The 27,236-nt window shown below is 37.1% G+C and overlaps 1 protein-coding gene across 3 annotated transcripts in view; it reads left to right on the top strand.

Moving 5' to 3' along the window:
* PCDH7 (protocadherin 7) overlaps nt 1-27,236 on the top strand; it is a 266,777-nt gene that overhangs the window by 104,087 nt on the left and 135,454 nt on the right. The window contains exon 2 of one of the 3 annotated variants that reach the window (XM_051617446.1): nt 23,895-24,087. The exons of 1 other annotated variant lie outside the window; for it this stretch is intronic. In XM_051617446.1, the coding sequence (XP_051473406.1) occupies nt 23,895-24,087 (193 nt within the window). Of the gene's footprint in view, nt 1-23,894; nt 24,112-27,236 lie in introns of all 3 variants that reach the window. One more of the 3 variants, XM_051617445.1, reaches the window with a different exon arrangement.

The following is a 27,236-nucleotide window of genomic DNA, read 5'->3' as shown; positions in this document are numbered from 1 at the left end:
GGACTCTCTCTTCCTTGTCTCTTTGCATCCTGTGTGCAACCCTGCTTGCCACACTTCCAGTCATATTTGTGATGGTGCTTCACCCATAAATTAAGCTCTGGGAAAGACTGTGCATGCTAATTTCTCCACAGAATAGTGCAAGAAATTAATGTTACCATAAAATGTGCACGAAGAAGGAAACAGAACTGACTGTGAAAAAACCCACAGGAAAAACCCTGTAAAATTGCAGCAGATAGGAAAAAAAAAGCTGTTTTTACTCACACTTCTCAAAACCAACAAAAATTTCAAATGCATCTCCTCCGCTATTACTAATCTTTCAAGGTAAAGTGGTTATTCTTAAGGAGTTGCACTGAGTACCTCAGTAAATGTGTGTTTCTCAGCACTGTTTATCTTCCCCTCCCCTTGGGAGCCCACTCAGACACCCACCTACATACAGATGTTTTCTGACCTTGTGAATTTTAAAACATGCATTCTAAATAGCAGAGAATTGCAGTAGCTGAGGTTAATAATTAACCATGCCCCTTAAACCCTTAGGAGGCATTCATTTCTCACTTACTAGAGACCCATCATCCCCAGGAGACACCTGTTACTGAGCTTGCTCACTTCAAATTTAAGTGCTCCTATTGCTGTCTTGAATGTTGGAAAATACGTTAGTGCAGACTCAAGGCATATTGCTGCCAAGGGTTTACTTCCAATTTACAATGGCTTGAAGAGGGAGCGATCTGGAATGAGCAAGTAATGTACAAGCTTACTGCTGCGAATGTATTTCAGGCATTTAAAATTCAGTTGCTCATTTGGGTTTTCTTCTCCCTTTTTAAAAACATCTTTTTTAGTTCTGTTGAGAGGCAGAGCTAATGTATGTCAAACCCCAAAAAATCCCTCTACTTGAAAAACAGCTAGAGAAGCTCAAACACATGTAGGTTGACAGAAAAGTTTTTTTGATCCTCACCTATTTCTCTATAAACAAGAGAGTAAAGATTGTAGTATTAATAATTACTCTGTTTAATTATTGCTTATTAATTATTAAGCTGAGTATGACCTGTACTAAGTAATCTTAACTCAGCCCTCTGCGGTTATTCAAAGCCTTTGTGGCTCCTAGAAATACACTCATTTTTAACCTCTCATGAAGTGCAATTCTAATTCACTACTGGTTACAATGTGCTTGCCATTTTTAGCCTAGCTGTGTACAGCTCACCAGACTCCTGAGAGTGGCTTAAAGAAAAAGAATTCTAGTAACTACACTTTCAGTCTAGCATTGCCAGTTTCACACAGGACAGAACATATTAGTGGAACCATTCTTCGTAGATATGGGAGGTTAAGTAAAGTAGAGATTCTTTGCAATTTAGAAGGCTGATTTTGACCTCCCTCATGCCCTTATAATACCATCATAATGTCAGAGAAGTCACTCTCTGATTTAAATTGCACTGAATAGCAGAGCTCCTTTCTGAAACTGTCTCTGTGTCCCATTTCTGTCAATGATCTTAATCAGGGATCACAAAGGGATAATTTTTTATATTTATCTTAACTAGCGATGCGACTAACTGAACGGGAAAAGACCACATTATTGACCATTAGTGGAAGACCACAGTCAGAGCTAAAGCTTGGCTACTAAAGCTTGACTGTCAGCTGGCCTGGAGAGAATAGTGCACTGTGATTCTCTTGTTATGGCATACAAATTCAAGTGAATTAAACATCCTCTGCTGCTCTGAAGATTCTTGTGCATATTCAGAGGGATCTCACAAGACATCTTGTGCTTTTGCTTACTTGATATAGTTAGTTACAAATAACAGAGCTTACTAGTACCCATTCATATTCTGATATACTTGGAAATTCCAATGTCGTAGCCTAGTCCAAAATTACAACTTGATGCACAGAAAAGTGAAATATTAGCAATATATTGATACATTTGAAGTACAGGTACATATTTATTGCGAAAGAATTATATCCAATAGTTGTCTTTATGATAAAACATTGGACAGTAGATGTGTTGCTCAAACTTTTAATTATCCATTATTCTATTATTGCTAAGTAAACAAGGTAACTACTTCAAACAGTTGACAAAATGTCTGTAAATATACAAGTGATTCATGAGTTTATGAATTTCATAGTCCTGGAACACAGAATATGCTGAGTTGGAAGGGACCCCTCAGGATCATAGAGTCCAACTCCTGTCCTTGTGTAGGGCACCCCTAGAATCACAATATGTGCCTCAGAGCAACATCCAAACTCTTAGTGAACTCAGGCAGGCCTGGTGCTGTGACCACTTCCCTAGGGAGCTTGTTCCTGTGCTCAGCCACTCCCTGGGTGAAAAACCTTCTCCTGATAACCAACCTAAACCTTCCCTGATTCAGCTTCCTTCCATTCCCCGAGGCCTGTCATTGGTCACAGGAGCAAAGAGATCAGTACCTGCCCCATCTCTTCTGCTTGTGTGGAAGCGGTAGACTGCAATGAGGTCACCCCTCAGCCTCTTCTTCTTCAAGCTGAATAATCCAAATGACCTCAGCTGCTCTTCATAAGTCATCCCATCCAGATGCTTCACCATCCTCATGGCTCTCCTTTGGACACTCTCCAATAGCTTGATGTCCTTTTATATTGTGATGCCCAAAATGGCATGCAGTATTGGATAATATGTTTTCTGAGCTTAGTTCCTACAAAGCCTTCTGCTCTGATTGTAGCATTTTCCAGTATGTTGACAGCAAACATGGCCATCTGTGTTGTTAATGTATGTGTCTGTAACACCAATTTTCTGTCACCACAGCACTTTGTTACCTTTTTCAAGTCTGAAAGTGCTTGAAACTGCTACTTCCTTGTCAAGTGTAGTTTCCCTTAAGTAGAAAGGAGCCTCAGGCCTGGGCTTGATTGTGAAATATCAGTTTAGGAGCATCCAAAATGGAGATTAATATACACTCATCACTGTAGAGTTCAGCAGTCTTAGTTAACAATTCATATTTAAAATAGTACTCTAAGCTGCATATTTCTCTTGTTCTGATAAAGTGACTTGGAAATGTGTGTATACAAAAGAAATCTAAGTATTACAAAATGCATTTCAAAACTGCTGTATGCAGGATCAGCTATTTGTTTACTGAAATATATCAATTTATCATGTCATTGGCTGCACTGTATAATTATCTTGAATTTGATACACGTATTAAGGATTTATTAGCAATCCAAATAATGCAGCAAGCATAAACAAAACTATTAATGTATGGGTATTTGCTTCAGTGCTTTATGTGAGCATTCCTAGAGGCTTCAAGCAGCTTTTTAATTTCACAAATTACATTGCATCCTAACTTCCTCATCACAGGAATCTTGCATTCATCCAGACTCTAATGTATTTAACTAGTTGACTGTTTTAGGAGCTTGCTACATTTCTTTCCACCTATAATCTATCAAAAGTAATAGCAGTAAAAAACTCCTAAATTGTAAATAAAACTTGATTTTTTCATTACTGTCCATTCAGATTAGAACTCTTTGGAGTTTGTTTCTGTTTGTTTATTTCATCTTATCTGAACTACTTAAGTTAATGGTACTCAGCTGGCCAGGAGAGCTCTCCCTTGGGTACCAGCTGGTATAGAATGTTGCTTCTTGTGTTTAGTAGCAGAATGTGGTTTCTTATCTTTGTATTTTGAATTATGTATGTTCTCTGTAGTTTGCAGGGGGTACAGGTTAATTTCCAGGTTTTTCATTATGAATTGTGAACCCTGAGCATTATATTAGAAATAATTTTCCTTCAGTGCTTTCAGGAATTTTGGAATCAGCAATGCTAATTTGGTTATTTCCCAGAACTAAATTCATAGATGCTGTTGGAGTCAAGTTCTTAGCAATGAGCTGCTACTTTGGAGTATGTGCTAGACAGACAGTTTGAGCTAAACCTGGGCTTTTGGTACCCATTTGGTGTAGTAATTACCAATGGGTATCATGACTGGTTATCCCTCTGAATATGCGTTTTAGTTAAATGTACAAAGTTTGAGGAGTGTAATTTTAGGAGTCCAGTATAATTTTTGTTATGTGAATTATATTTGGATGCTATGTGACCTTATGAACATGTCATAACAGTAATCACAGCAAGAGCTTTAACATTTCTGAAACTTCTCTCCACTGGTATTGACTTCTTACTTGATTGTAAGTGTGAAATGATAATGAAAAAGAATTTTGTCCATTTGATCAGCAGTGACTTCAATGTGTAGTTACCTAGCATCTTGACTTACTGGATAGATCAACTTTAAACATTTAATTAATTAATTAATACAGAAATTCCAATACTTTATAAAAGCTGTAGGGTGGTTCCACATATGGTAAGTAGGGAGAAGAGAAATACAGAAAAGAAAACATATGGATTTATCTGATAAGATACTTTGTCTTTATCAAAATTAAAGTCATGAGAAGAAAAATGGAATTAACAAAATGGTTTTGGAAATCATTTATCTTTTGTAGAAATGCATGAAAAACATGTATTGTGCAATTCCGCTTAAAATCCCACTAATTGTGAAAGAAAAAAAATTACTGTTTTAAATTCTTTTGAAATCACTTTCTTTTTCACAAAAACCTGAATTAAGTTTGCCCTGAAATTATGCTTTTGGTATCAAATTGCTTGCAGAGGAAACCACTTGCAGCTTGGCTTTAATGTATTTAAATGTGTTATTGAAAAATACATTCTTAAAATGAGACATTCTTGAATATGTTTCAGGAAATCATATGCCTAGTGGAAAACCATAAGTATTTTTATCTATATACTAAAGATTTCAGGTATTTGCATACCTAAAAAGAGAATGTCTCCTTGTGTACATTAAAATGGGATAGGAAAGTAAGTGAACAATAAAGAAAAAAATCTTAAACTGTTTTCTTGGGCTTTAACAAATTAGAAAAAAAAAAAAAGTCTTTCAACATTTAAAACTTTTCTTTTCTTGTGGCTTAGCAGGTACTTATGTATGTCTTGTAAAACGTCTACTTGTGCCATGGTTTAGGTGATAAAGATAAATGTAGGTGATAAAGATAAATTCAGATGATAAAGGGACAGTGCCAAAAAATATCTTCGAACTCAGGCTTGATCTTAAAATTAGAATTTGAAATATTAGCATAATTGTGCAGCTACAGAAAATCTAATTTGAGCTATTTTCATAGTTCAGTGGAGTTGAGCTTTCTTGAGAGCACATAGTGGACTTTGTAATGGATATAAGACAGAGTAGCCTCAGAACATATTCTTGAAGGTTGGACACAGTCAGTGTTTGTGATGTCCTAGTGATCTGCCCCCCTCACTGTCAGTTACTTTTATCATATTTCTTTGCAGGAGCTTATCCTTTGGAAACAATTTAAAGATAATTGCGTAATGATATGCAGTATTGGAAAGATTGTCAGTTATATGTTTGCATATTGATAGTAGTGTTGCTGGCTAGATATGTACATGTACATTTTTGTTCCAATTTCAAAGAAGGTACATAGCAAATGCTAAGTATAGAAATCACAGTTTTCATGGTTGGAAAGGACCTTGGAGATCACAGATGCTTGAGATAGATCTGATTTTGTAATACCTACAAATGACCACACACTCCACCAAAAATCACGCACAAAAGACCCCAACCTTGACCACTAGAGCATGCCCTGAAGTGCCACATCTACACACTTCTTGGGTACCTCCAAGGATGACGACTCCACCTCCTTCCTGGGCAGGCTGCTCCAGTGCCTGGCCACTCTAGTATAGAAATTCTTTCTAATATTCAATCTAAACCTTCCCTGCTGCAACTTCAGGGAGTTTTCTCTGGTCCTATGATTATTTACATGGGAGAAGAGGCCAACACCCACCTCCCTACAACCTTTATTTAGTTGTAAAGGGTTATGAGATCTCCCCTCAGCCTTTTCTTCTTCAAACTGAACATCCCCAGTTCTGTCAGCCACTGATCCTATGACTTGTTCTCTAGACCCTTCACCAGCTTGGTAGCTCTTCTCTAGACACTCCAGCACTTCAATGTCCCTCTTAGAGTGAGGGAAATCTGCAGTATCCTCTGAGTTCTGGATTCTTAGAGTAGTTGTGGCATCTAACAATAACTTCAGTTATTTGAAATACCGTTACAGTAGCTTGTGCAGATTTTCCTGTCTGTGCTCCCAACAATCTCTACCATTAACTTACAAAGTCTACTTACATTATAAGAAGGTAAAGGTTAATCCTTCTTTTGTATCTACACACCTGTGAAAGACATTGCCAAAGCAAAACATTGTATTTGTGCTGAGCCAGAAGTTAAATAGTTTCCAAAATCCTTCCTCCTATCTCATGAGTGCTAGATAAATGTAATTACATGAACACAACTGAATGTTTTTTTAGAGTTGTACATTTTCTTTTACCTTTTACATAATGCTTAAAAAAAGTACATCTGAATCTTTGAAGGCATGAAATTAAAAAAATAGTCAATTGATCTAAATACCTCTAAACTTTATTCCATTTAGAGTTCTGCATAAGAGCTATATGTTTAATTATATGGCTTCTATTTTGATCCAATAACTTAAAATCATATGAAACAATCAGAGAAAGCAGTGCTTAAGTTTAACATATTAGCATAAAATAAATCACAATCAATTTATTCTAACTTGCCTTAAAGCAGTGCAAATACTGATTCCTTTTTCATTTTGAAGTTCTTGAGGTTTTTTTGGAAGGAAGTTCTCCTCTTAAGTGTCTTTTCTCTACGCCTGCTCAGACTTTCTGCTTTGTTTGTCCTGAACTGGAAAGAGAAACATCTTTTTTCCTCCACTTATCTAGGAGAACTTTTGGACAAAGCTCAAATGTAAATATTTGTGCTTTGAAAGTAGCAAACATAAAGCTGATGCAGTGTTAAATAATTTTGTTGGCCAGATGGCATAGTGGCAGTAATAAAAGCAGCCAAATGGGAGAGTTACATTTAGTTCTGGACTTTGCAATATGGGTCAGCTCTTTGTGAGATTGATATTTTTTTTTGTTTAGAGGGCATTGACCAGAAAGTGTTCTTGCTAATGCCAGCTGGCTTTTGAAGTGTATGCTGTCTCACCCAGTCAAGATTCAAGACTGTCTGCAGCCATGACAATGTTGTTGCCCATTATGTTGTTTTGTTTGGAAAAAGTGAAACATCTTGGTGTAACTAGGGAAAGACCAAATGTCTAAAGTCAGACAAGGAGAGTACATGTCAGCTGAGGATTTGACCTCTGTATTTGTATACATTCAAATGAAGTAAATGAAGAATAAATAGTGAAATTAATCCTGAAAGTTAACTTCGAAAGGGAAATCTTTATGGTGCTGTATGAGTAGAGGATGCAAAGCACTGAAGAAGCTCCCAAACAGCCTTCCAGTGCCATTCATTTAGATTTGGCTCACGTGACTTCACATCAACACAATTTGCAGTGTAGATATAAAGCAAGGCTGAGACTTAAGCCCAGGTTCCTGTGCCAGAAAGGCTATTTCTGTTATATCCAGAAAGGAAATTGCAGAGTTGTATTTTCACTGGTGAATCATAGGAGTGACCATCTCCTATGAGAATCCCAATGCTGACTGCATAGTGCACTTTATCTTAACCTGCAGGCCAGCTGAAACCTGTGGAAAATAGCTGTGCTATTTAGAGAAACTTCTAGTGGGGAATTCTGTTATTTTCAGAATATGCTTATTTTTTTAATGACATGATACTTTCATTATGTGATGGTATTTTCTTTCTGAAGGACAATATTGTAAAAGCTAGATTTTAGAATTAAAAATTCTGATATATTTTTTTTGTAATAATTGAATAATACAAAGTTACTCATTTTTTGTAACATTTAATTATCCCAAAGCCTACCTTCTGTGTTCTGCATGATACTGCACAATGAAATAATAGAATTAGATTAAATGTCCAACTCACTTTTTGCTTTTAGTACTTCCTATGCTTTGGTATTGGAGAGGAAGAGGTGGCTATGCAAAAACATTGCTTGTCTATGTGACGTCTTTTAACAGTGGAACAGATGAAGATTTATTTCACCTTGACACATTTCTTTAATCACATCTCAATATTTAAAACTTATTTGGAACTGTTAACAAGTATCATTAAGTGTCTTAAATTACAATCACAGCATTAAATACATTCTTAGATGAGAGAGTGTGTAATAAGATTGAATTTGGCTATCCAGTCTTTCAATCACAGTATACTTCTGAGGGCCTATGGTTTCTTTCAGGAAATCAGGCAGGCTGTATTCTTCTTGTGACCTTGAACGTTACCCATCTGGTCTGTAGCTGTGGAATAAAAGAATGTGAAATCCAGTTTGTGAACTTTTTTTAGAATTTTCTTGAGTCTCAAACAGTGTTGAGAATGTTCTTATGATCAAAAAATATCTGTAAGCACGTGATTGACAAGGATGACTGCAGTGACTACTAAAACTGTAGGGTTCAGTGAAGTGTAATTTGAACTTATCTTCCGTCAGCCACATAATGTATCATAAGTCCTTTCTTGTCTGTTGTATTTATGTGAGACATTCTATCAAAACTAACCATTTATGACACCTAAAGTATTTTTGTTTCTACTATCTTATTTTCAGAATTACTTAAAAAGACTAAAGGAACATGAGCTCTAGGAAGTAAATGTTCCTGATAACAAAAGTTCATGCACCTTTCTCACAAATAAAAAAACACAAAACAGCCTGAAAAAATATCCATGAATATTTGCCACAGTTGAGCTATACTGAAAAGATCTTGTAAGAGGCATCAGCAAATTACCTGGATCATCCCAATTTCAAAGGGGAATCTTTGCATCAAACTGTAACTCTCATCATGGAAATGTATGCAGCATTCACCAACAGAAGAAAGTATTTTTCCATATTTAACAGGTTGTTGCACATTGATTGATACCACACATAAAATTTTGCTTTTCAGCTTTGTTAAATTGGTGATAAAATGTTACATGTGGAGCCAGGTTTTTAATTGAGAAGCTGTTCTTTTTTTATGCTAACCAGCTCCAGAATACTTCAACTAACTTGACTACTAAAACATATCTATAGTAAGGTTCTATTTATGAAAATTGATTTATAAAGTCTTAAATATAAACACTTTGAGTTTATATGCTTTTATTGTAAGCTATGCTTTTCTATTTATATTTTAGTGATTTAGGCATAATAATTTTTCCTCAGATACTTAACTTCTTTAATGATTCTGTTAAATCTATTATGAGAATCTTTTAAGTGGTTATTAGATGTCTCTTTTTTTATTCAAATATGAAATGAAAGTTAGAAGTTATTTTAATTTGCAATGAAAAAATGAATATAAAACTCCACACATGGAAATTGAAGTCCTAGGATAATAAAAGCAGGTATATCCAATAAGTTAGTAGAGTACCTACTGTTGTTTGCCAGGCAATCATCTCATTGCCTCCTTCAGAAGTCGTGCCTTTAATGTTAATTGCCTCGAACATGTATCGACAAACACACTGGGATTATTTTTTATTAGAAAACACAAGTTAAAATTTGTTTTCCTAGAATTTCACCACTAGACTTCAGGATAATGTGCTCCCACAAACAAGCATGTTTTTCTGAGATGTTAGATGTTTTCTCATTCAGTAATAATTGTATAACAAGTTAATGGTTGTCATCAATTCCACAGATGAGTATTCCACTACTTCTTATGAGGATGTACATTAAAAGTGCCTTTACTGTGTTAACTACATTCTCAAATAATTACTGACATTTTGAGTCAAGTGTAAGTAATAGTTTAACATTTCAACAGCTCTTACATTTAAGCAATTTGCTTCAAATGACATAAGTGACAATTGCAAAGTCACTTTTAACCTAAAAGAATGGGTGTGTTGCAGATGACCATAATAGGAAATAAGCACTGATATCTACACCTAAGTAGGTTTCCAATTAATTTATTGAAGTTCTTGAAAAAAAATTTTTTGTTTGTGTGTTTAGGATATTTTTGCAATAACTAGTTCACTATCACCTAGGTGTCACCTTTTAATAGTATTTTTAAATGCCCATCAAATTCTATATACTTTAGGGCACCGTTGCCACTTAAAACATTTTCCTACAGTGGAAGAAAATGTTTATTCTAATTTTACAGTAGTGTTACAGTTTTAAGTATTTTTCAGTATGAAACATGAGAAACCAATCAAACTAACAAAACCACCCATATCTTTGTCATGTGTTTTAATTATACAAGGTGGTATAGGTAATTAGCCTTGGAGTATAGTTCTGGACATGGACCTCATCTTTAATTTTGTCTGTGGCTACCTTTTTATCAGTTTCCTCTTCAATTACTTCTTCTAACTATATTTCTTCCAAAAAAATCTGTTTATCAAAATGGAAGTGTATCTAATCCTGGTTAAAATGAAATAATGGAACAAATTGTATTTCTATGTTAATTTCATGCCTCTTTTTTCCCCCATCAAATCTGTCATGCCTTTTCAAATATCTGATGTCTGAATAATTAAGCATTTTCCCTTTCAAGGCCTTATTTTTTGAGCCTGTGGCATATTTATTACAACTTGCATAGCTACAGTGTGTACCAAGAATGGCATGTTTCATCTAACTTGAATGTTAGTTACATAGCTAATTTAAATTTCTCAATATTAAGTGAAGAATTAATTCTTCTCTGTTAAATATCTTCCTACATGGGATACATTTCTATTCTGCTGTCCCTCTACTTCTTGTACAGAAGTGTAGTTGACTATCTGAGATTTTATGTATGAGTTTTTATTGTCCCAATTCACACAAAATGTTTCAGCCCCTTAAAAATCACTGAGTTTAAGTTTAAGACATTTAACTTTAGAGAATAATTTGGGTGACTTGGCTGAATGGACAGAAAACAAACATTGAATAGTACATGATATATAAAAATAATATAAAATACTGAGTCTATTACCTAATTTTGAAAACACTTCACCTATATATTTTGAAAAATGTCATAGTTGATACAGTTTTGTGACCAGTACAAAAATCCTTATTCTTAATTGCTCACCAAATGCATTTGTATCTGTATTTGCATATCAGCCCTATTAGACTTAATTGCCTGGTTTATGTATTCATATAGATTTAGAATTTGATCCTATTCTTCTGAGAGTTATTGCTGAATTTTTGTAAAATTTGATGCTGTGACTCTCCCTGTTCATATTGGGATTCAGTCTTTTCTTGTGAACGGCTACTAAAAAGAAAATATTCTCAAAAGTATTAATAACTAGCATTTTTAACAATGCTGGCAGATAAAGTCAATGATAAGGTGAGACTTAAGACCCAAAGAATTCCGCTTCGATACCATGTGTGTATTAATAATTCAAATCTTTATTGATGGTTGTTTTCCCCTATTTATCTAATGGGTTCTGTAGAGGACATGGCAGTCTATTAAAAAAATGTTTCATCTCATTTTAGCCACAGGAATATTTTCATTACTTAGAAAAAGAGGTTACTTCTTGTGCATCAGTGCTTTGTTAATATTACAGCTTGATGTTTTGAAAAGTTCATGTATGCTTTAGCTATCTGGATCTGTGATTTCAATGGATTTCTGGCAAAGATCCCTTTGCAGGTGCAATCCTCTCTGTGAAGGGAAACAAAACATAGAGAAAGCCACTGCTATAAATGGCTATGTGTCTATGTTAACAAATAGAACAGCTTAAGAGGAATTGATCTGTATGGTGAAACAGTGGGTGCTGAGGCTGATTTTCATATTATATGGATTTTGTGGGAATTTATTCTGGAGTAATTCTAGTCTGGCCCTGTGAACTGGGCTCTTGTTAGTTTGAGGTGTCTAGGGATGCTTTTATCATAGAATCATAGAATGGTTTGTATTGGAACCTCAAAGATCATCTAGGTCCAACTCCCTTGCCATGGGCAGGGACACCTCCCACTAAACCAGGTTTCTCAAAGCCCCATCCAGCCTGGCCTTTGAACACTTCAAGACGGGGGCAGCCACAACTTCCTTGGGCAACCTGTTCTAGTGTCTCACCAGTTTCCTCACAGGGAAGAATCTCTTCCTAATATCCAGTCTAAATCTACCCTCTTTCAGCTTTAAAGCTATTACCCCTTGTCCCATTACTCCATGCCCTTGTAAACAGTCCCTCCCCAGCTTTCCTGTAGACCCCTTCACTGGAAGGCTGCTATAAGGTCTTCCTGGAGCCTTCTTTTCTCTAGGCTGAACAGCCCCAACTCTCTTAGCCTGTCTTCATAGCAGAGGTGCTCCAGGCTTTTGATCATCTTGGTGGCCCTTCTCTGGACCCTTTCAAACAGGTCTGTATCTTTCTTGTGCTGAGGGCACCACAACTCAGCATACAGTATTCCAGGTGTGGTCTGACCAGAGTGGAGTAGAGGGGCAGAATCACCTCCCTAGCCCTGCTGGCCACGCTTCTTTTGATGCAGCCCAGGCTATGGTTGGCTCTCTGGGCTGCGAGCAGACTCTTGTGGCTTATGCCGAGCTTCTCATCAACTACCAACCCCAAGTCCTTCTCCTCAGGACTGCTCTGTAGCCATTCTCCCCCTAGCCTGTATTTGTGCCTGGGATTGTGCTGACCCAAGTGAAGGACCTTGCACTTGGCCTTGTTGAACTTCATGAGGTTGACATTGGCCCAGCCCTCCAGTCTGTCAAGGTCCCTCTGGATGGCCTCCCTTCCCACTTGGGTGTCAACCACACCACACAGCTTGGTATCGTCAGTAAACTTGCTGAGAATACACTTAATCCCACTGTCCATGTCTCCAGCAAAGATGTTAAATAGGTCCCAATACAAACCCCTGAGGGACACCACTTGTCACCTGCCTCTTTCTGGACGTTAAGCCATTGACCACAACTCTGGGTACAGCCATCCAGCCAAATTCTTATCCATCAAATGGTCCATCTGTCAAATCCATGTCTTGTCAGTTTGGAGACCAGGTTGTCATGTGGGATGGTGTCAAATGCCTTACACAAATCCAGGTAGATGACGTCAGTTTCTCTGCCCCCATCCACCATCTCTGTAGCCTTGTTGTAGAAGGCCACCAGATTGGTCAGGCATGACTTGGCCTTAGTGAAGCCATGTTGGCTGTCACCAATCACCTCTTTATTTTCCATGTGCCTTAGCAGACTTTCCAGGAGGATCTGCTCCATGATCTTGCCAGGCCCAGAGGTGAGACTGACTGCCTGTAGTTCCCTGAGTCTTCCTTTTCCCCCTTTCTAAAAATAGGGGCTATGTTCCCCTTTTTCCAAGCAGCAGGAATCTCACCAAACTGACCTGACCTCTCAAATATGATGGACAGAGGTTTAGCAATTTCATCTGCCAGTGCCCTCAGGACCCTTGGGTGAATCCCATGAAGTCTCATAGATTTATGCACCTTCAGGTTCTTTAGATGGTCTTGAACCTGCTGTACACCTATGGTGGGGGGTAACTAATTCTCCCTGCTTTCACCTTCTGTGGCCTTTGTGTTGAGGCTGGAGAACTTGCCAGAGAAGACTGAAGCAAAGAATTCACTGAGGACCTCAGCCTTCTCAATATCCTGTGTTGCTATCTCACCTGTTACCTTCAGGAGAGGGCCTACACTCTCCTGGGATGTCCTTTTCTCCCCAGCATACCTGAAGAAGCTTTTCTTATTGTTCTTAACATCTCTGGCAAGATTTAATTCTAGCAAGGATTTGGCTCTCCTAACCTGATCCCCAGCTGCTTGGACAACCTCTCTGTAATCTTCCCAGGATACCTGTCCTAGCTTCCACCCCCTTTATGCTTCCTTGTTCAGTTTGAGCTCTTCTAGGAGCTGCTTACTCATCCATGCCAGTCTCTTGGAGTTTCTACTTGACGACTTCTTTCTTAGTTGGGATGTAACACTCTTGGGCCTGGAGAAGGTTATCCTTAAATATCAGCCAGCTTTCATGGGCCCCTCTACCCTCCAGGATGTTATCCCAAGACACTCTCCTGAGCAGATCCCTGAAGAGGCTGAAATCTGCCCTTCTGAAGTCAAGGGTAGTAAGCTTACTGTGAGCCCTCCTTGCTGCCCTAAGGATCTTGAACTCCACCATTTCGTGGTCACTACAACCTAGGCTGCCCTTGAGCTTAATGTCTCTCACCAGCCCTTCCTTGTTGGTGAGGACAAGATCCAGCATAACACCTCTTCTTCTTGGTTCATTGATTACTTGGAAAAGGAATTATTATCCTTGCACTCTAGGAACCTCCTGGATTTGAATTTAGCAGAGTTGTTCTTCCAACAGATGTCAGGGTGGTTGAGGTCTCCCATGAGGACTGTGAATGTGAAGCTGCTCCTATCTGTCTATATAGTGCATCATCTCAGGCGACCTGTAGCAAACCCCCACTGTGATGTCACCTTGGCCTTTCTTCCACTTAATTTTAACCCATAAGCTCTCTGGCTCCTCATCTGTCCCCAGGGAGAGCTCCATGCACTCCAGCTGGTCTTTGACATAGAGGGCAACACCTCCACCCTGTCTCCCCTGTTTGTCTTTCCTAAAGAGTTTGTAACCCTCCATTTGGATGCTCCAGTCATAGGAGCCATCCCACCAGGTCTCAGTGATGCCAGTGAGATAATAGCCCTGCAGGCTCACCCTCATCTCTAATTCCTGTTTATTCCCCATGCTGTGTGCGTTTTTATGAAGGCATATAAGCTGGGCCTCTGGTAAGGTTGCCTGACTAGCTGACCTGACCACCACGCCACCCCTAGGCTCATCTGTAGTCAGCCTGGCTTTATCCCCCACCCTCTTCCAACCTAGTTTAAAGCCCTATCAATGAGTCCTGATAATTCCTGCCCTAGTACCCTTTTTCCCCTGTGGGACAGGGTCTTCCCATCCAATGTCAGCAAGCCCAGTGTCCTGTAAACCAAACTGTGATCAGAAAACCCGAAGTCCTGTTGGTAGCACCAGCTTTGAGGCCAGGCATTGATCTGTGAGGTCTTGTTAACCCACTCATCATTCCCCAAGACTGGAGGGACAGAGGAGAACACAGCTTGTGTACTCAAGCCCTTGACCAGTTGTCCCAATGCCCTAAAATCTTTCTTTATTACTCTGAAACCTCTTTTCTCCACCTCATCACTACCTACCTGAAAGATCAAAAGAGGATAATAGTCTGAGGGCTGTATCAGACCAGGAAGTTTCCTGGTTATATCCCTTACCCTGGTTCCAGGAAGGCAGCATACTTCCCTGTGGGAAGGGTCTGGCCTGCATATGGGACCTTCAGTTCCCATCAGAATGGTATCACCTATCACTATCACCCTCCTCTTGCTCTTCTCAGGAGCAGACCTAATCTGAGGAGCTGCTTGCTTTGGCAGCTTCTCAGGAGCAGTCCTGTTGCATTGAGCTGGCTGCTTTGGCAGCTCCCTGGATGAGGCTCCTTCAGCATCATTGTTTGACTGGTCCTCTATCTCCAGAGCCCTGTATCTGTTCTGTAAGCATGGAGAGGGTCTGGTGAGAGCTCTGCTGCTACCCCTAACAGACCCCCTTGGACTACGGACAACTAAAGGATCTTCGTCCTATAGCCTATGAAAAATACATGTGAACAGTCTTTCTGGTTTCATCCTTTCTCTAAGGGCAGTTTTATATAAATGCCTTTGAAAGTAGGCTTATGTATACCTCCCATTTTACGGTTTTTATGTGCCTGTTTAACTAACTTTTTCCTTTCAAGACATTACATTATTTTAATAATGTTCCAGATTCAAGAGAAGGTGCTGAGAATCTCAGCTAAAATACCTGGGTGATTGAGCTGCTGGTAGGATGGAAATGAGGGGTTTGTTTTCAGCCAATAATATCTGAGAAAGAAGATTTGAAAAACTTCAATGAAAGAGTGTGGCAAATACAGAAAGAAAAATTTCTCATATTTAGGCTGAAAGGCAGGAGCTAACAGACATAAGTGCTGCTGTGAACTGATATCTGTGTGCTAGTTTTGGGCAGCAAATTCTCTGCTGAAAAGCAGAAGGAAAAGAAACCTAAGCAAATACCTCCAGGAAAGGCAGACTCCCGATATTTCAAGAAATGAGAAAGGTCTTATCACAAAAAGTTGCAAAGTGAAGAATGTTAGCCATTGTGAAATTGTGTGAGTAGTACAAGATACTGGAATGACAGTTAGCTAAATGAATACTGTTCCAGCACCTTTGTAATAGATGTTGGTCAAAGAAAAATTACTCAGAGGATTTAAATGAAAATTACTAGAAGGAGTTGGTGTAGAATGCTGGAATCTAATGCAATGAGTTCAGGAAAAAAATACTAGATTCACTGAAGTTGTGTGTAACGTACATGAAAGATTTAGGACAAGCTTTTTTAAGAAAATAGAAGTATAAAAATATTATTTAATGTTATAATTGTTTTTGGAAAGACGAAGTGCTAGTTTATCCATTTTTTTTCTTGTTTTAAAAAAATAAGAGCACTTGAGGGTTGGAGGTGCTTGGTTCTTAATAATTCTCAAACAATGGGTTGCTGAAGTGATAACAAAAGTATTTTTTGTGAGCCAGCAAAATAATAGAATTGTGACCATCTCTGCTACAGATTCTCATTTATTCTTTGCTTCCTTATGCTCATCTTTCAGTAGGTACCAGGAAGAGCTCTTGTGAAAAGCTAAGAATATTGGCTCAATTTAAAAGCCTTGTAGAATTTAATTTTTCCAAAAGAACTTGTGTGTTTTATTTTGAGATGAGGATTCTATGACCGAGTATTGTATCTTTGAGAAGGGGTGCTCTTCATGTTATTGGTGTCTTTTCTGATGATATTAATAGAAATAATAGGCATGACTTGTATTTGTTTGCTTGTAACAGTGACGAGAGTTATTAGGAATCTACCTGATGAACATAGCTAGGTGAATGGAAAGGATTTTGGGCTGCTTATGTGCTTGTAACTCGAAAAGGTTAATTTGGATAACAAGCAAGACCAGTTATTTGAGAAAAGCACTGAATTTAGAAGAAAAAATTATGTTAGAATCTTATAGTAAAGATGCCCATAATGTAAAATGCATTATGAATTATCTCTGAGTACCAAATCTTAATATGTAGCCTTGGGCTTACACAAATAGATATTAGTGGATTTATATTTCATATTCTCACAGAACAAACAAAATACACTTATGGTTCATGACCAGGAGCTCACTACTGCAACTAAAAATAATCAAAATGTTACCAAATTAAGTGGCAATAATGATAAAGAATCATTCTCTTGTGTGTAGAATTCTTATCTGATAGCTGAGCCAGTCACAGTTCATCACAGGTGATGCCTGATACAGAGATGTAATATCAGAATATTTTTTATTTTGGTCAACCCCCGTTTAAAATTGCAGTTGTTACTACTTTTTGCTAAATTTAAAAGAAAAAGTTGATGATTTCTACCAGTGTGTTTCTCCTTTTTTTCCCCTCTTGTAATACTCGTCTCAGGTGTTTCAGTCTGCTCATTGAAAAATAATGCCTACTTAATTCTATTTCCTGTCAATTTTATGTTAACCACAATGAAAGAAATGTAGAACATTAGAATTGTTTGATCTGAATGGGGGAAGTAGTTGTGTGGGTTGAAACTGTTAATACAGAATAGCAATTTTTCATTAATATTTTGTCTTCCAACAAGCTTCCAGCAATTAAGAATGAATAGAAATAAAAGGATAATAACATGCTTTATCAGAATTCAAGTGCTTAAGCAACACTTTGAATTTATGTGATGAGTTGATGTCTCTCTTCCGCCTATTTTTCTGGTCTACCCTGTATGTATATCAGAATAGCTGTCTTTATTTTGACATTGATTGACTTTCTGAAACTAACAAAAATTACAATATTATTTAGGTTTGACTCATCACTAGTGCTTTTTATACTTTGGCACAAACTGAAATACAGAAATTCCATTCAAACATAAGAAAAATCTTCTTTACTATGAGTTAAGTGAACAGTGGAACAGGTTGCTCAGAGGTGCTGTGGAGTCTCCAGTCTTGAAGATACTAAAAACCTGACTGATTACAGCCCTGAGCAAAGTGCTCTAGGTGACCCCACCTGGAGCAGGAGTGTTGAAGTAGGTGTTCTCCTGAGTTGGCTCTTTGGCCAACTTAAATCCTAGTGCATACCCCAAGATACCCCATGTTGTGAAAGGGGGAAGTAATCTCATTTGAGAGTTAGGGTAAAAATAAGAACCTTAGTTCCTCATCAGGTTTTTTTGGGTAATGCCCAAACTAATGCTGAATGAATTAGTAAAAATATTTAAAACAATATAGCTTGCTTTACCTTGGTACTCAGCTTGGACAAATTTTTTATGCTTCTTGACATATCAAGTTGCTTCTTGGATTGCATTTTACATTTGTTTAGAATGTTTTCAAAATCTGTGTTCTTTTTGAGATGTAGGTTTTGTGACAGCAGGATAGCATTTTACCTTTTTTATGCAAGTGTTAATTACGACAGAAAATTGCCCACTCTTCCTAGTTAAACTTGAGCACATCACTTTATATTGAGAATCAATTATGAGGTACCTTGCTGAGAATCTCATGGAATTGTCAGAGTTGAAAAGGACTTCTAAAGATCATCTAGTCCAACTCCCCCAGCAGGATTGCCTACAGCACATCACACAGGACTGCATCTAGTTGGGTCTTGAGTATCTCCAGAGAAGGGGACTTCACAGCCTCCCTGGGAAGCCTGTTCCAGTGCTCTGTTACCCTCACCATAAATAAGTTTTTCTTCATCTTTAATGGAACTTCCTGTGTTCCAGCTTGTGCCCATTACCCCCCATTCTGTCACTGGGAACTACTGAAAAGAGTGACTCCATCCTCCTTGCATCCACCCTTTAGATGCTTGTAGGCATCGGTAAGCTCTCTCCTCAGCCTCCTCTTTTACAGGCTAAAGAGCCCGAACTCTCTCAGCCTTTCCTCATAAGAGGGATTCTCCAATCCCTCAGTCATCTTTGTTGCCTCCCACTGGACTCTCTCTAGTAGTTCCCTGTGAAAGGGTTGATGGTTACAATCCTAGTTCTTAAATGTAAAAAGGTTTCACACATCTACTGATATAATTTTATCAATGGAAACACAAAATTGTTAAAGTGCAACTTATATCCTTATTTTTGACATTGGAATACATGTATGAGATCACGAGCATTTTACCAATAACGTTTTGGAAATATTAGTCCTGGTATTCATCCTCCTTCCTTCTGGTTTCTGTCATTAGTATGCAATTTTCTTTAAAACCTCAAATGCTTTACAGATTAGAATCTAAATGAAGATTAGCCTGCATAAAGAAAGCTCTTGTTTACAGAGGTTGTTTTTTTTTTTTTCATTTACAGCAACTGATGCATAAATAGAATTTATTATGTATCAACATTCTAGTGCCCATAATTCACTTGATAGGGATTAAATCTTTTAATTCATATGTTCTTGTTAGTAACAATTAAAGGAATACTGTGAGTTATATAAACAGTAGCATACATATATATACAGTTTTTTTCCAAAGGCATTTTATAGCAATCCCATACTTTTGTGTTTTCATCAACTTTTATCTCTAAAATGTTGTAGTTTTTTGAATGTAAAAAATAGGTGCCATAATCTTTTATGACTGATAGGTCTCTGACTATTGCTGTATTTATCCAGGTTATACTGTCTAAAGTAAATGATGTTTTACATGTCAGAAAGGATTACATGTTGGAAAGGAGACAGTAAACTATAGTGTATATATCCAGCATTTTTTGTTTTTAAAATCCATTAAGTTAATGAAATGCCGTGTTCCTTAACTGTGCAGGTAACAGACACTCAAAATCTGCAACACGTTTGTGTGAGAAGATCTGGTTCTCAGAAGTAATGCAATATAAAGGTCAGAATTTTGATGTTTGTACTGGAAGTAGAAGTGTAATAAATGCTGCAGAAGAACAATGTGCACATCATTCTTTTAGAAAGGATTTTGTCCCTATTATATCACCCATTGATACTCTGTAGAATGGGTTGAACTGAATACTGTGTGTGTTAGTTTTGTGTCAGGTATTTCTTACTCAGTACAGCAATTAAGAAGAAAAAGCAAGATGAACACCCGGATCTGTTTTAAATTTCATTATTAATAACTTGGGAAAGGCTTGAATCTCTTTTAATTTAGAGGATAAATAGTGATATTCTTAAGAATTTTCAGGCTTATCTATAAAACACCCCAACTTTGCATCTGTCACAGATGTTCTTCTCTATATGTAATCTAGGTAAGACACATATCCTTAAAATAGTATGGGAAGAGGAATAGGATGGTCTTAAATCTTTGATAATTATTTTAAAAAAATTATTTAAAATAACATTACTACCATTATTGTGGTAACTGCAGATAGGATAACCAGATGTTTTATGCTTGTGATTTAGTTGGGAGTGATTTCCAAAAAAATTATTGGGAAAGAGAACAGTTTTAAATACTGGATAATTTCTTTTCATTGCCGTTTTAAGTTGCATCACTGTCTGTGCTGGTTTGGTTCTGGCAAGGTTTTGGTAGCAGGGGAGGGGACCCAGGAGTGGCTCCAGTAAGAAGTGACTAAAATTTTGCTCCCCAGGCTCAGGTGGCCAAAGCCGGGTAGTTAGAAAGACAGCAGATGTGCCTCTGCCATGAACATCTGAACAAACTGCTGTAAGACCTGAGGAGAGAGCAAGCAGTGAAGAGCTGTGCTGGGAAGAGATAGCAGTGTTGGGGTGAAGATCCTGAGGTTGATGAGGAAGAAGGGGGAAAAAGGTGCCCAAGTAGAAGTTACCCTGCGACCCACAGCGGAATGACAGGCATCCCCCTGCTTCTAGTTGGCCTTTGTCCTCCTTACAGTGTATGTGTGGGGGGTGAGTGTGCGGCCACACATCTGATTCTTGGTTGTCATGTAAGGCGCAAACCACATCTTCTAATGACTGTAGATGCATGTCTGTGCCATACAGTGACCCCAGGCAGGTCATGATATCTGGAAAAGCAGATGGAGTTGATTAAATATAAGAATTGAATGAAACCTTAAAAACCTTTATGCACAACCCTGGGGGGGAGGGGGGGCTGCGGGGGGAGGGGGAGCAGGTGGAGAGGAGACAAAGGTGCTGATGTCCCTTAAGCTTTAAATCCTAAAATCCTGTTTGTCCCTTCAGATTAAGTCTCTAATGAGAATTTTTGAAGATACTATCCCAAAGTGAGCTGGGAATACTTTGTAAGTAGGACCAACATGCAGGTGTGTGGTAAGCCTGCACCATAATCTTTGCTTCTTGCCTTTGAATTCTGCTGTCTTTAAGTGCTGTTCTCTCCAGTTATCCATGGTCAGAGCTGTAGGTGTCTTTTTTCCAAGGAGAAAACTGAATAAGGGGCAGGGTCTTGATATTTTAATGTTAGGTCCCATTGAGATTAGCTCTGAGTTACAGGACGTTACTTCTGCTGCTTCACAGGCAATCTGTACCCAAAGGTCCTCAACATCTTTTCAAAAACAGTTGCTAAACTATGGCCTGTGATTCCTTGGCAGTCTAAGAGTTACCAGGTTATCATATGACTGTCAGGCTAGATCATTCTGTCAATGGTTGCTACTTAGGCAAAACTCAGTCTTAGGATTCACATGGGCATTGCACTGAGTTAAGTGTGAGTAAAGAGAAATTCTTCTCTCATGTCCTTAGACAGTTCCCTGAGCTGTTACCTGAATAATAGTAGAAGTACAATGTAGACTGTACTAGAAACTTAGGCATAATTAATAAACAGTCACCTGGCCACCTGACATGATAATAAAATGATTCAATAAATGTAACTTAAGTGTCAAGACAGTGGAAGGATCTTGTGAGTTTGGTTAGTATGATAATAATCAAGTTTACTGGATTATTGAGACCTTAACTTCTACTTGCAGGTATTCTTAAGACATCTGAGAACAAGTCATATTGGAAAGGACAAAAAGAGCCTTTTTACAAGATACGAAATACTGTCTTTGTTTGACATCTTTTTATATACTTAGAAATCCATCTGTGTAAAGCACATGAAGGCAAATCACTACTTCCGTAAGTTTAAAAAAAAATAGAAGAAAAATTGCTTGCTCACATCTAAAACCATAGCTTAGATAAAGACAGTTTGCTTTTCTTTACATGTGTTTACTTATTTCTCTGAAGGAATTCATGTGTGTAAATCAGAAATATCACAAAATACAAGCTAGACTTGAAATACAAAAATAGAAATTATGCAAACATTTTGTAGGACAGACTACTGCAAAAGGAAGTTATCCTTCCTGCATGTTCCAGAACCGGTGGGAAAGCTTTTAGAATTTCTGTACAGTTCAGCAGGGTTCCTTCTGAGTAATCCTGGAAGGGAAAGATCTTATTGAGCATATACAAGGAAAAGATACTCCGATTGTGTATTGTAGCTATATGGTCTTAACATAGCAGTTCTAATTCTCTTCTATGCTTTCTACTATTTCCGTGTTAGTGAAAGGAGCAAGCAGCTCTATTTCAATGTGCTCTTTCAATGTACGTCATTTGTGCTCTCAATTTTTTTTTTTTGCTCCTCTGTTCTCCTTGCATTGGATATGATATGAAGCTGTAAATTGGTATAAAAGCCTTTTGCAGCTGAGGAATGGAAGGAAACATTAAAAAGCCAAAAATTCACAATGACAATACCATAACTATTCCCTTAGAAGTTTCTAGTATTTCTAGTAACATGCACATTTATAAACTTATGATCTACTTCTGCCAGAAGACTTAGTGTTACATTTATCACCCAACCTGTTATCATCAATACTGGGTATCTTTATATCTTGGAAACTTTTTATCCTCAAAATAACCCTAAAAATTCTAACTGAAATGTCACCCACTCCGCCTGCTACTTGTAAGTCCAATGTAAACTTCTGTTCTTCATGGCTTGTATAAGTGGTTGTAGTTGCTGTTTCCTTCCTCTGCCCTGCATAAATGGTTCCACCTGTAGTGACCAGAGGTGTGGGGGTGATGCATGCCTGTGTCTCATTCTGACATAGAGCTTGAAACAAATTTGAATCCAAAGGTGGACAGGCTCTCAGACCTCACATTTGAAACATAAAGTCTACATAGTGTCTTATAAAATGGATCTATTGGTGTTTGTTTAAGAAGGTGCTTTCTAGAACATCAGCTACTTGTCTGTGATTATTTAGCCTTGCAAACAGTAAGTCAGGTCAAATATATCATTAAGTTATTTGAAATACACTTCCTGTGTGACTGTATTTCAAATCCTGGGAGAATCCCCTAGCTTCTTAATGAAAATCCCGCCTGCCCTCTGTGTCCTCTGTAATGTGAAGGATTGACTCTCCCATTTCCTAGGATGCTCACTGGTGCCAGGGTTCAGCATGTAGGCTTCTAGAGCAACAGTAATATCTGTCATTTTGAATGAATACAAATCTCTAACAATCTATGTTTGTACAGTCCCAGTGGAAACATGTGGTGTCAGCTGTGCTCACAGTACTTTAAAGGCTTTATTAAGTCATCTGGCAACACACCCTGTCTCCAGGCACTGAATTTTATGGCAAAGGAACTAAGAGACTGGACCCTTTTTTCTTTTTTTTCCCCCTTCTTTTTTTTCAGTCTTTCACATATCACTAGCTCTCAAAACCACAGGAACTGATTTTATAAACGGCTTATGGGTGTGCTGCTATTTTGTTAATATCCACAATATAGTTTACAGGTGAGCATTTATACCCACCTGCAGTCTTACACATACACACACACACAATGACAAGTACCTTTATGCAGTCTGATGTAACCTCCATTCAAATTATTACCATTGAGTAAAACTGTACAGAATTTATAAATAATGATAAGCCAGCTTTCTTATTCATGCAGCCATTTGAAAGGAGGCTATGAAAAACAGCGTGAAGGTTCTAAACTGTATATCACAGCAAAAATCCACAGATACTCTGTCCAGTGGCTTTTAAGGACTGTACTTGCTATTTGCTTTAATGTAGACAAAATTGTTTAATTGCTAAATGTTAAAATATTAGTTTGTTTAAGTCATGTTTTGAGAATCCGTTGTTCAAAGACTGAACTTCTCAGTGACATTCAGAATCTTTTCTCTTGCAGCCATTTCGTAGAGTGACGTTTTCTGTTGTGAGTCAGCCTCAGGACCCACATCAAGGGTCATTGCAGAGTTGCTATGACAGCGGTCTGGAGGAGTCAGAAACACCAAGCAGTAAGAGTTCATCAGGGCCAAGACTGGGTGCCCTTCCACTCCCAGAGGACAACTACGAAAGGACTACGCCGGATGGCAGTGTTGGTGAGGCAGAGCATATGGAAAATGGTAGGGGCAAACATGACATTCACACACATAATCTCACTAGCAAGTGATACTAAGTAGACTTTTGAAAGGTCAGTCCAAAAAATTAAATAAATATAATAAATAGTTAAAATTGTAATTATTTTAAAGCTTGCTAAAATGCAGATATACAAAATAATGGAACATAACACAACTAATAAAGCCAGCATTTCATTTTCTTTACATTATTAAATACTATACTGCAGAAGCAGAAACATTTAAAACATTCAAAAAAATGCCAGTAGAGGGCTGGGGAGATGGTAATTGAATTAAATTCCATGATTTTCTTTTTAGATAAAAGACTTTAAAAAACATGGATTCTCTTTTCCTTCCATTTTTGATTCAACAACTACTTAGAAAATTTCCCAGAATGTAATATGTACAGAATTAACAAAGAAAGTAGGATTTAAAAACCCTGCTCTAGGAAATGCCCTTTTCCCTGAAAGTATTTTAGACTGTTTTCAAAGTAACACTACGTGTCAAGTTCATTCTTCATTATTTAGAGAATAACATTACTTTCCTTTTCTTCACACTTTATTTTCTACAGCAGTTTTAGAACATTCATTTAAATTCAGCTTATTTATGTAGAAAGGAGAAATGCTGAATCCTTATTTATTATATAGTAATTTTTCATCTATTAAAAAATAAAGGTAATTTAAATTTTAGGCTTTGCATTATTTTCTATCTAAAAATATTTAGAATTAAAAAGAAACAACTTTGCAATTTGAAATGTATTTCAGAAAACCTGAATTTTTTCATGTTTTTATGAGGTCAGGCACTGACTTAATTGTCTTTTCACTTACCCATAAGCAAGAAAATAAATTATTGTATGTCAAAGTGTACAGATTTTTTATAAACAATGAAATAACGGACATGCTAATCCAGTTGGAATTGGTGGGTATATGCAAGAAGGGTGGTGTATTTTCTGTTATGGAATGAATGAATTGGTTTGGCTAAGTGCATGCTTTATTTTTTTGGATTACAGCACTGGATAATTATTCTTGGCTTTTTGTCTTTCCTGAGATAAACACATTGACCCAATAAAAGCATATTATTCACCATGGTAAGATATTGCCAGATCTACTATGTATGACTGAAGAATGGCTACACCAGTCTACATCTGCTTAAAATGTATATCCCAACAGCAAATGACCGAATAACATAAAAAAAAAATGGTATTTCCATCAAAAAGAAGATATATTAGGTTATGTATATGTGTCTATATGTTATCCTCATTTATATATTCTCCTCATTTGTTTACATGAATATATCTCTTTACATTTTGTTTTTCTGGGTGTGTGGTAGGGGAGAAATTGATAACTGGTATTACTAGAAAAATGTCAGAAAAAAGTTTCTAGACTTTATACCTAAATTGGGATGATTCTTTTATTGTGAGCTTTGTAGTGAGATTTCATGGTTAAGATAATGAAACTAAACAATTTATAAATTCCTCTGGATATATAGCAGTGTAGTAATGGTTTGCTAGATATTAAATTCTGAGTTCAGGAAGTATGAAAGATGGAGTATGGCTGAACCAAAATGAGAAAAATGGAGAGCCACAATTCAATATAACTTTAATATATTCGACAGCCAACGAAAATCATCACACTTAATGCAGTGTAATTGAAAATGAAGAGTGTGAGTGATGTAAAAGATTACGGCAAACCAGTTTTTAAGTTTTTGTGTTTATACAAAAACTGGCATTGCATTCTAGTAATTAAATTATTTTAGACATTACTTTGATTTTTTTGAAAGAAGGTATTTTATGTTTGGTAGGCTGAATTTGTTGATTTCAGTTTTTTTTAAAATATTGTATAGATAGAATAGAGAGAAACATAAGGGTAGATAAATATATTATGCCATGGATAAGTGAATGAAAACAAAATAACCATAAAAAAAAAAACAGCAAAGCAGTATCTTCATATACTGGTTGGGAATTCCTTCTCTTTTATAAAACCTTGAATGGAGACCTTGGAAAGATGGGTGACATTGTGAAGAAAATTATACTCTACAGACTTGGATTTTGCTATCACATTTTAAAAATAATATTTCAACAGTGGCATGTCATCTGCCTGCAGAGGTTGTTGTTAACATTAATCTATATATAATGACAGAACAGGGTGGAAGGTGCTTTTCTTCCTTCATGTATGTAATATCTGATATTTGAGTGAGAGTCTTCTGCGATCTGATTCTAAGTCCACTTGTATTTTTACTATTTTAAGCACAATTGTACTGTTCAAATTCTGTTAATGTAATCTTCAGTATTAATGGATCATTCTGACAGAAACAGAATTGAAATTGAAATCTGTCAAGTATTCATTTGTCACATTTAATTGGAATCTAGGTTATCTTCAGAGTCTACATTGGTTAGATTTTAATAAAAATTTATACTGCATTTCATGCCTATTTTCCATGGAAACAGCACTTTGGAAGCTGTCTTACTAATGAATTGTTATTACTTCAAATATTTACCATTTAATTTCAGTTGATGTGAAACAATGCAGTTAGATCTAATTGCTGTATAACTAATAGAACTGATGATTTTCAGCATGGTATGCTAAATCCTCTGATACATTTGGTACTTTTTTTGGAGGCTAGGATGACTAAGGAAGCCAAGTAATTTTTATAGTTAAGGCAAATATAAGAAGGTTGAGCTCACAGTCTGAGTAAAAAGGAAATTCAGATTTCTGTTTGCTGGTAAGGGGCCTTGTTTCTGTTTTTTTCAGGAAAGGATAAAATGCTGGAAAGAAAAATAAGGATAAAGGGGCTAGTTTTCTTAGGATATGCTGTACATTACCTACCAGCCTACATGACTGTCAGATGTAGATTGAAGTTTTGCTCTGCTGATTAGCTGTGGTGTCAGCTGCAGGAGGAGAAAATAAAGGGGGGGGCGGGGGAAGAAAAAAATAAATGTTAGCAGATTGACTGTGAAAATTCAGTATGCAAAGATGTTGTTAATTAGTAAAATCTGCAGAACCAGAAGTAACTTCTGAGTTAATTTATCCCCTGGCCTTGGAGCTTTCCGTACAAGGAAATTCTGCTCATATGTGCAGCCTTCTTTTCTAATTTTGTTGTTAGAATGGTACTGTCTTAACAAAAATTGCACAAGA

This window comes from Apus apus, chromosome 4, assembly GCF_020740795.1.
Source record: "Apus apus isolate bApuApu2 chromosome 4, bApuApu2.pri.cur, whole genome shotgun sequence".
In the NCBI taxonomy this organism is placed as follows: Eukaryota; Metazoa; Chordata; class Aves; order Apodiformes; family Apodidae; genus Apus; species Apus apus.
The sequence above is the reverse complement of the archived record's forward strand: the minus strand, read 5'-3'. Positions and strand labels throughout refer to the sequence as shown.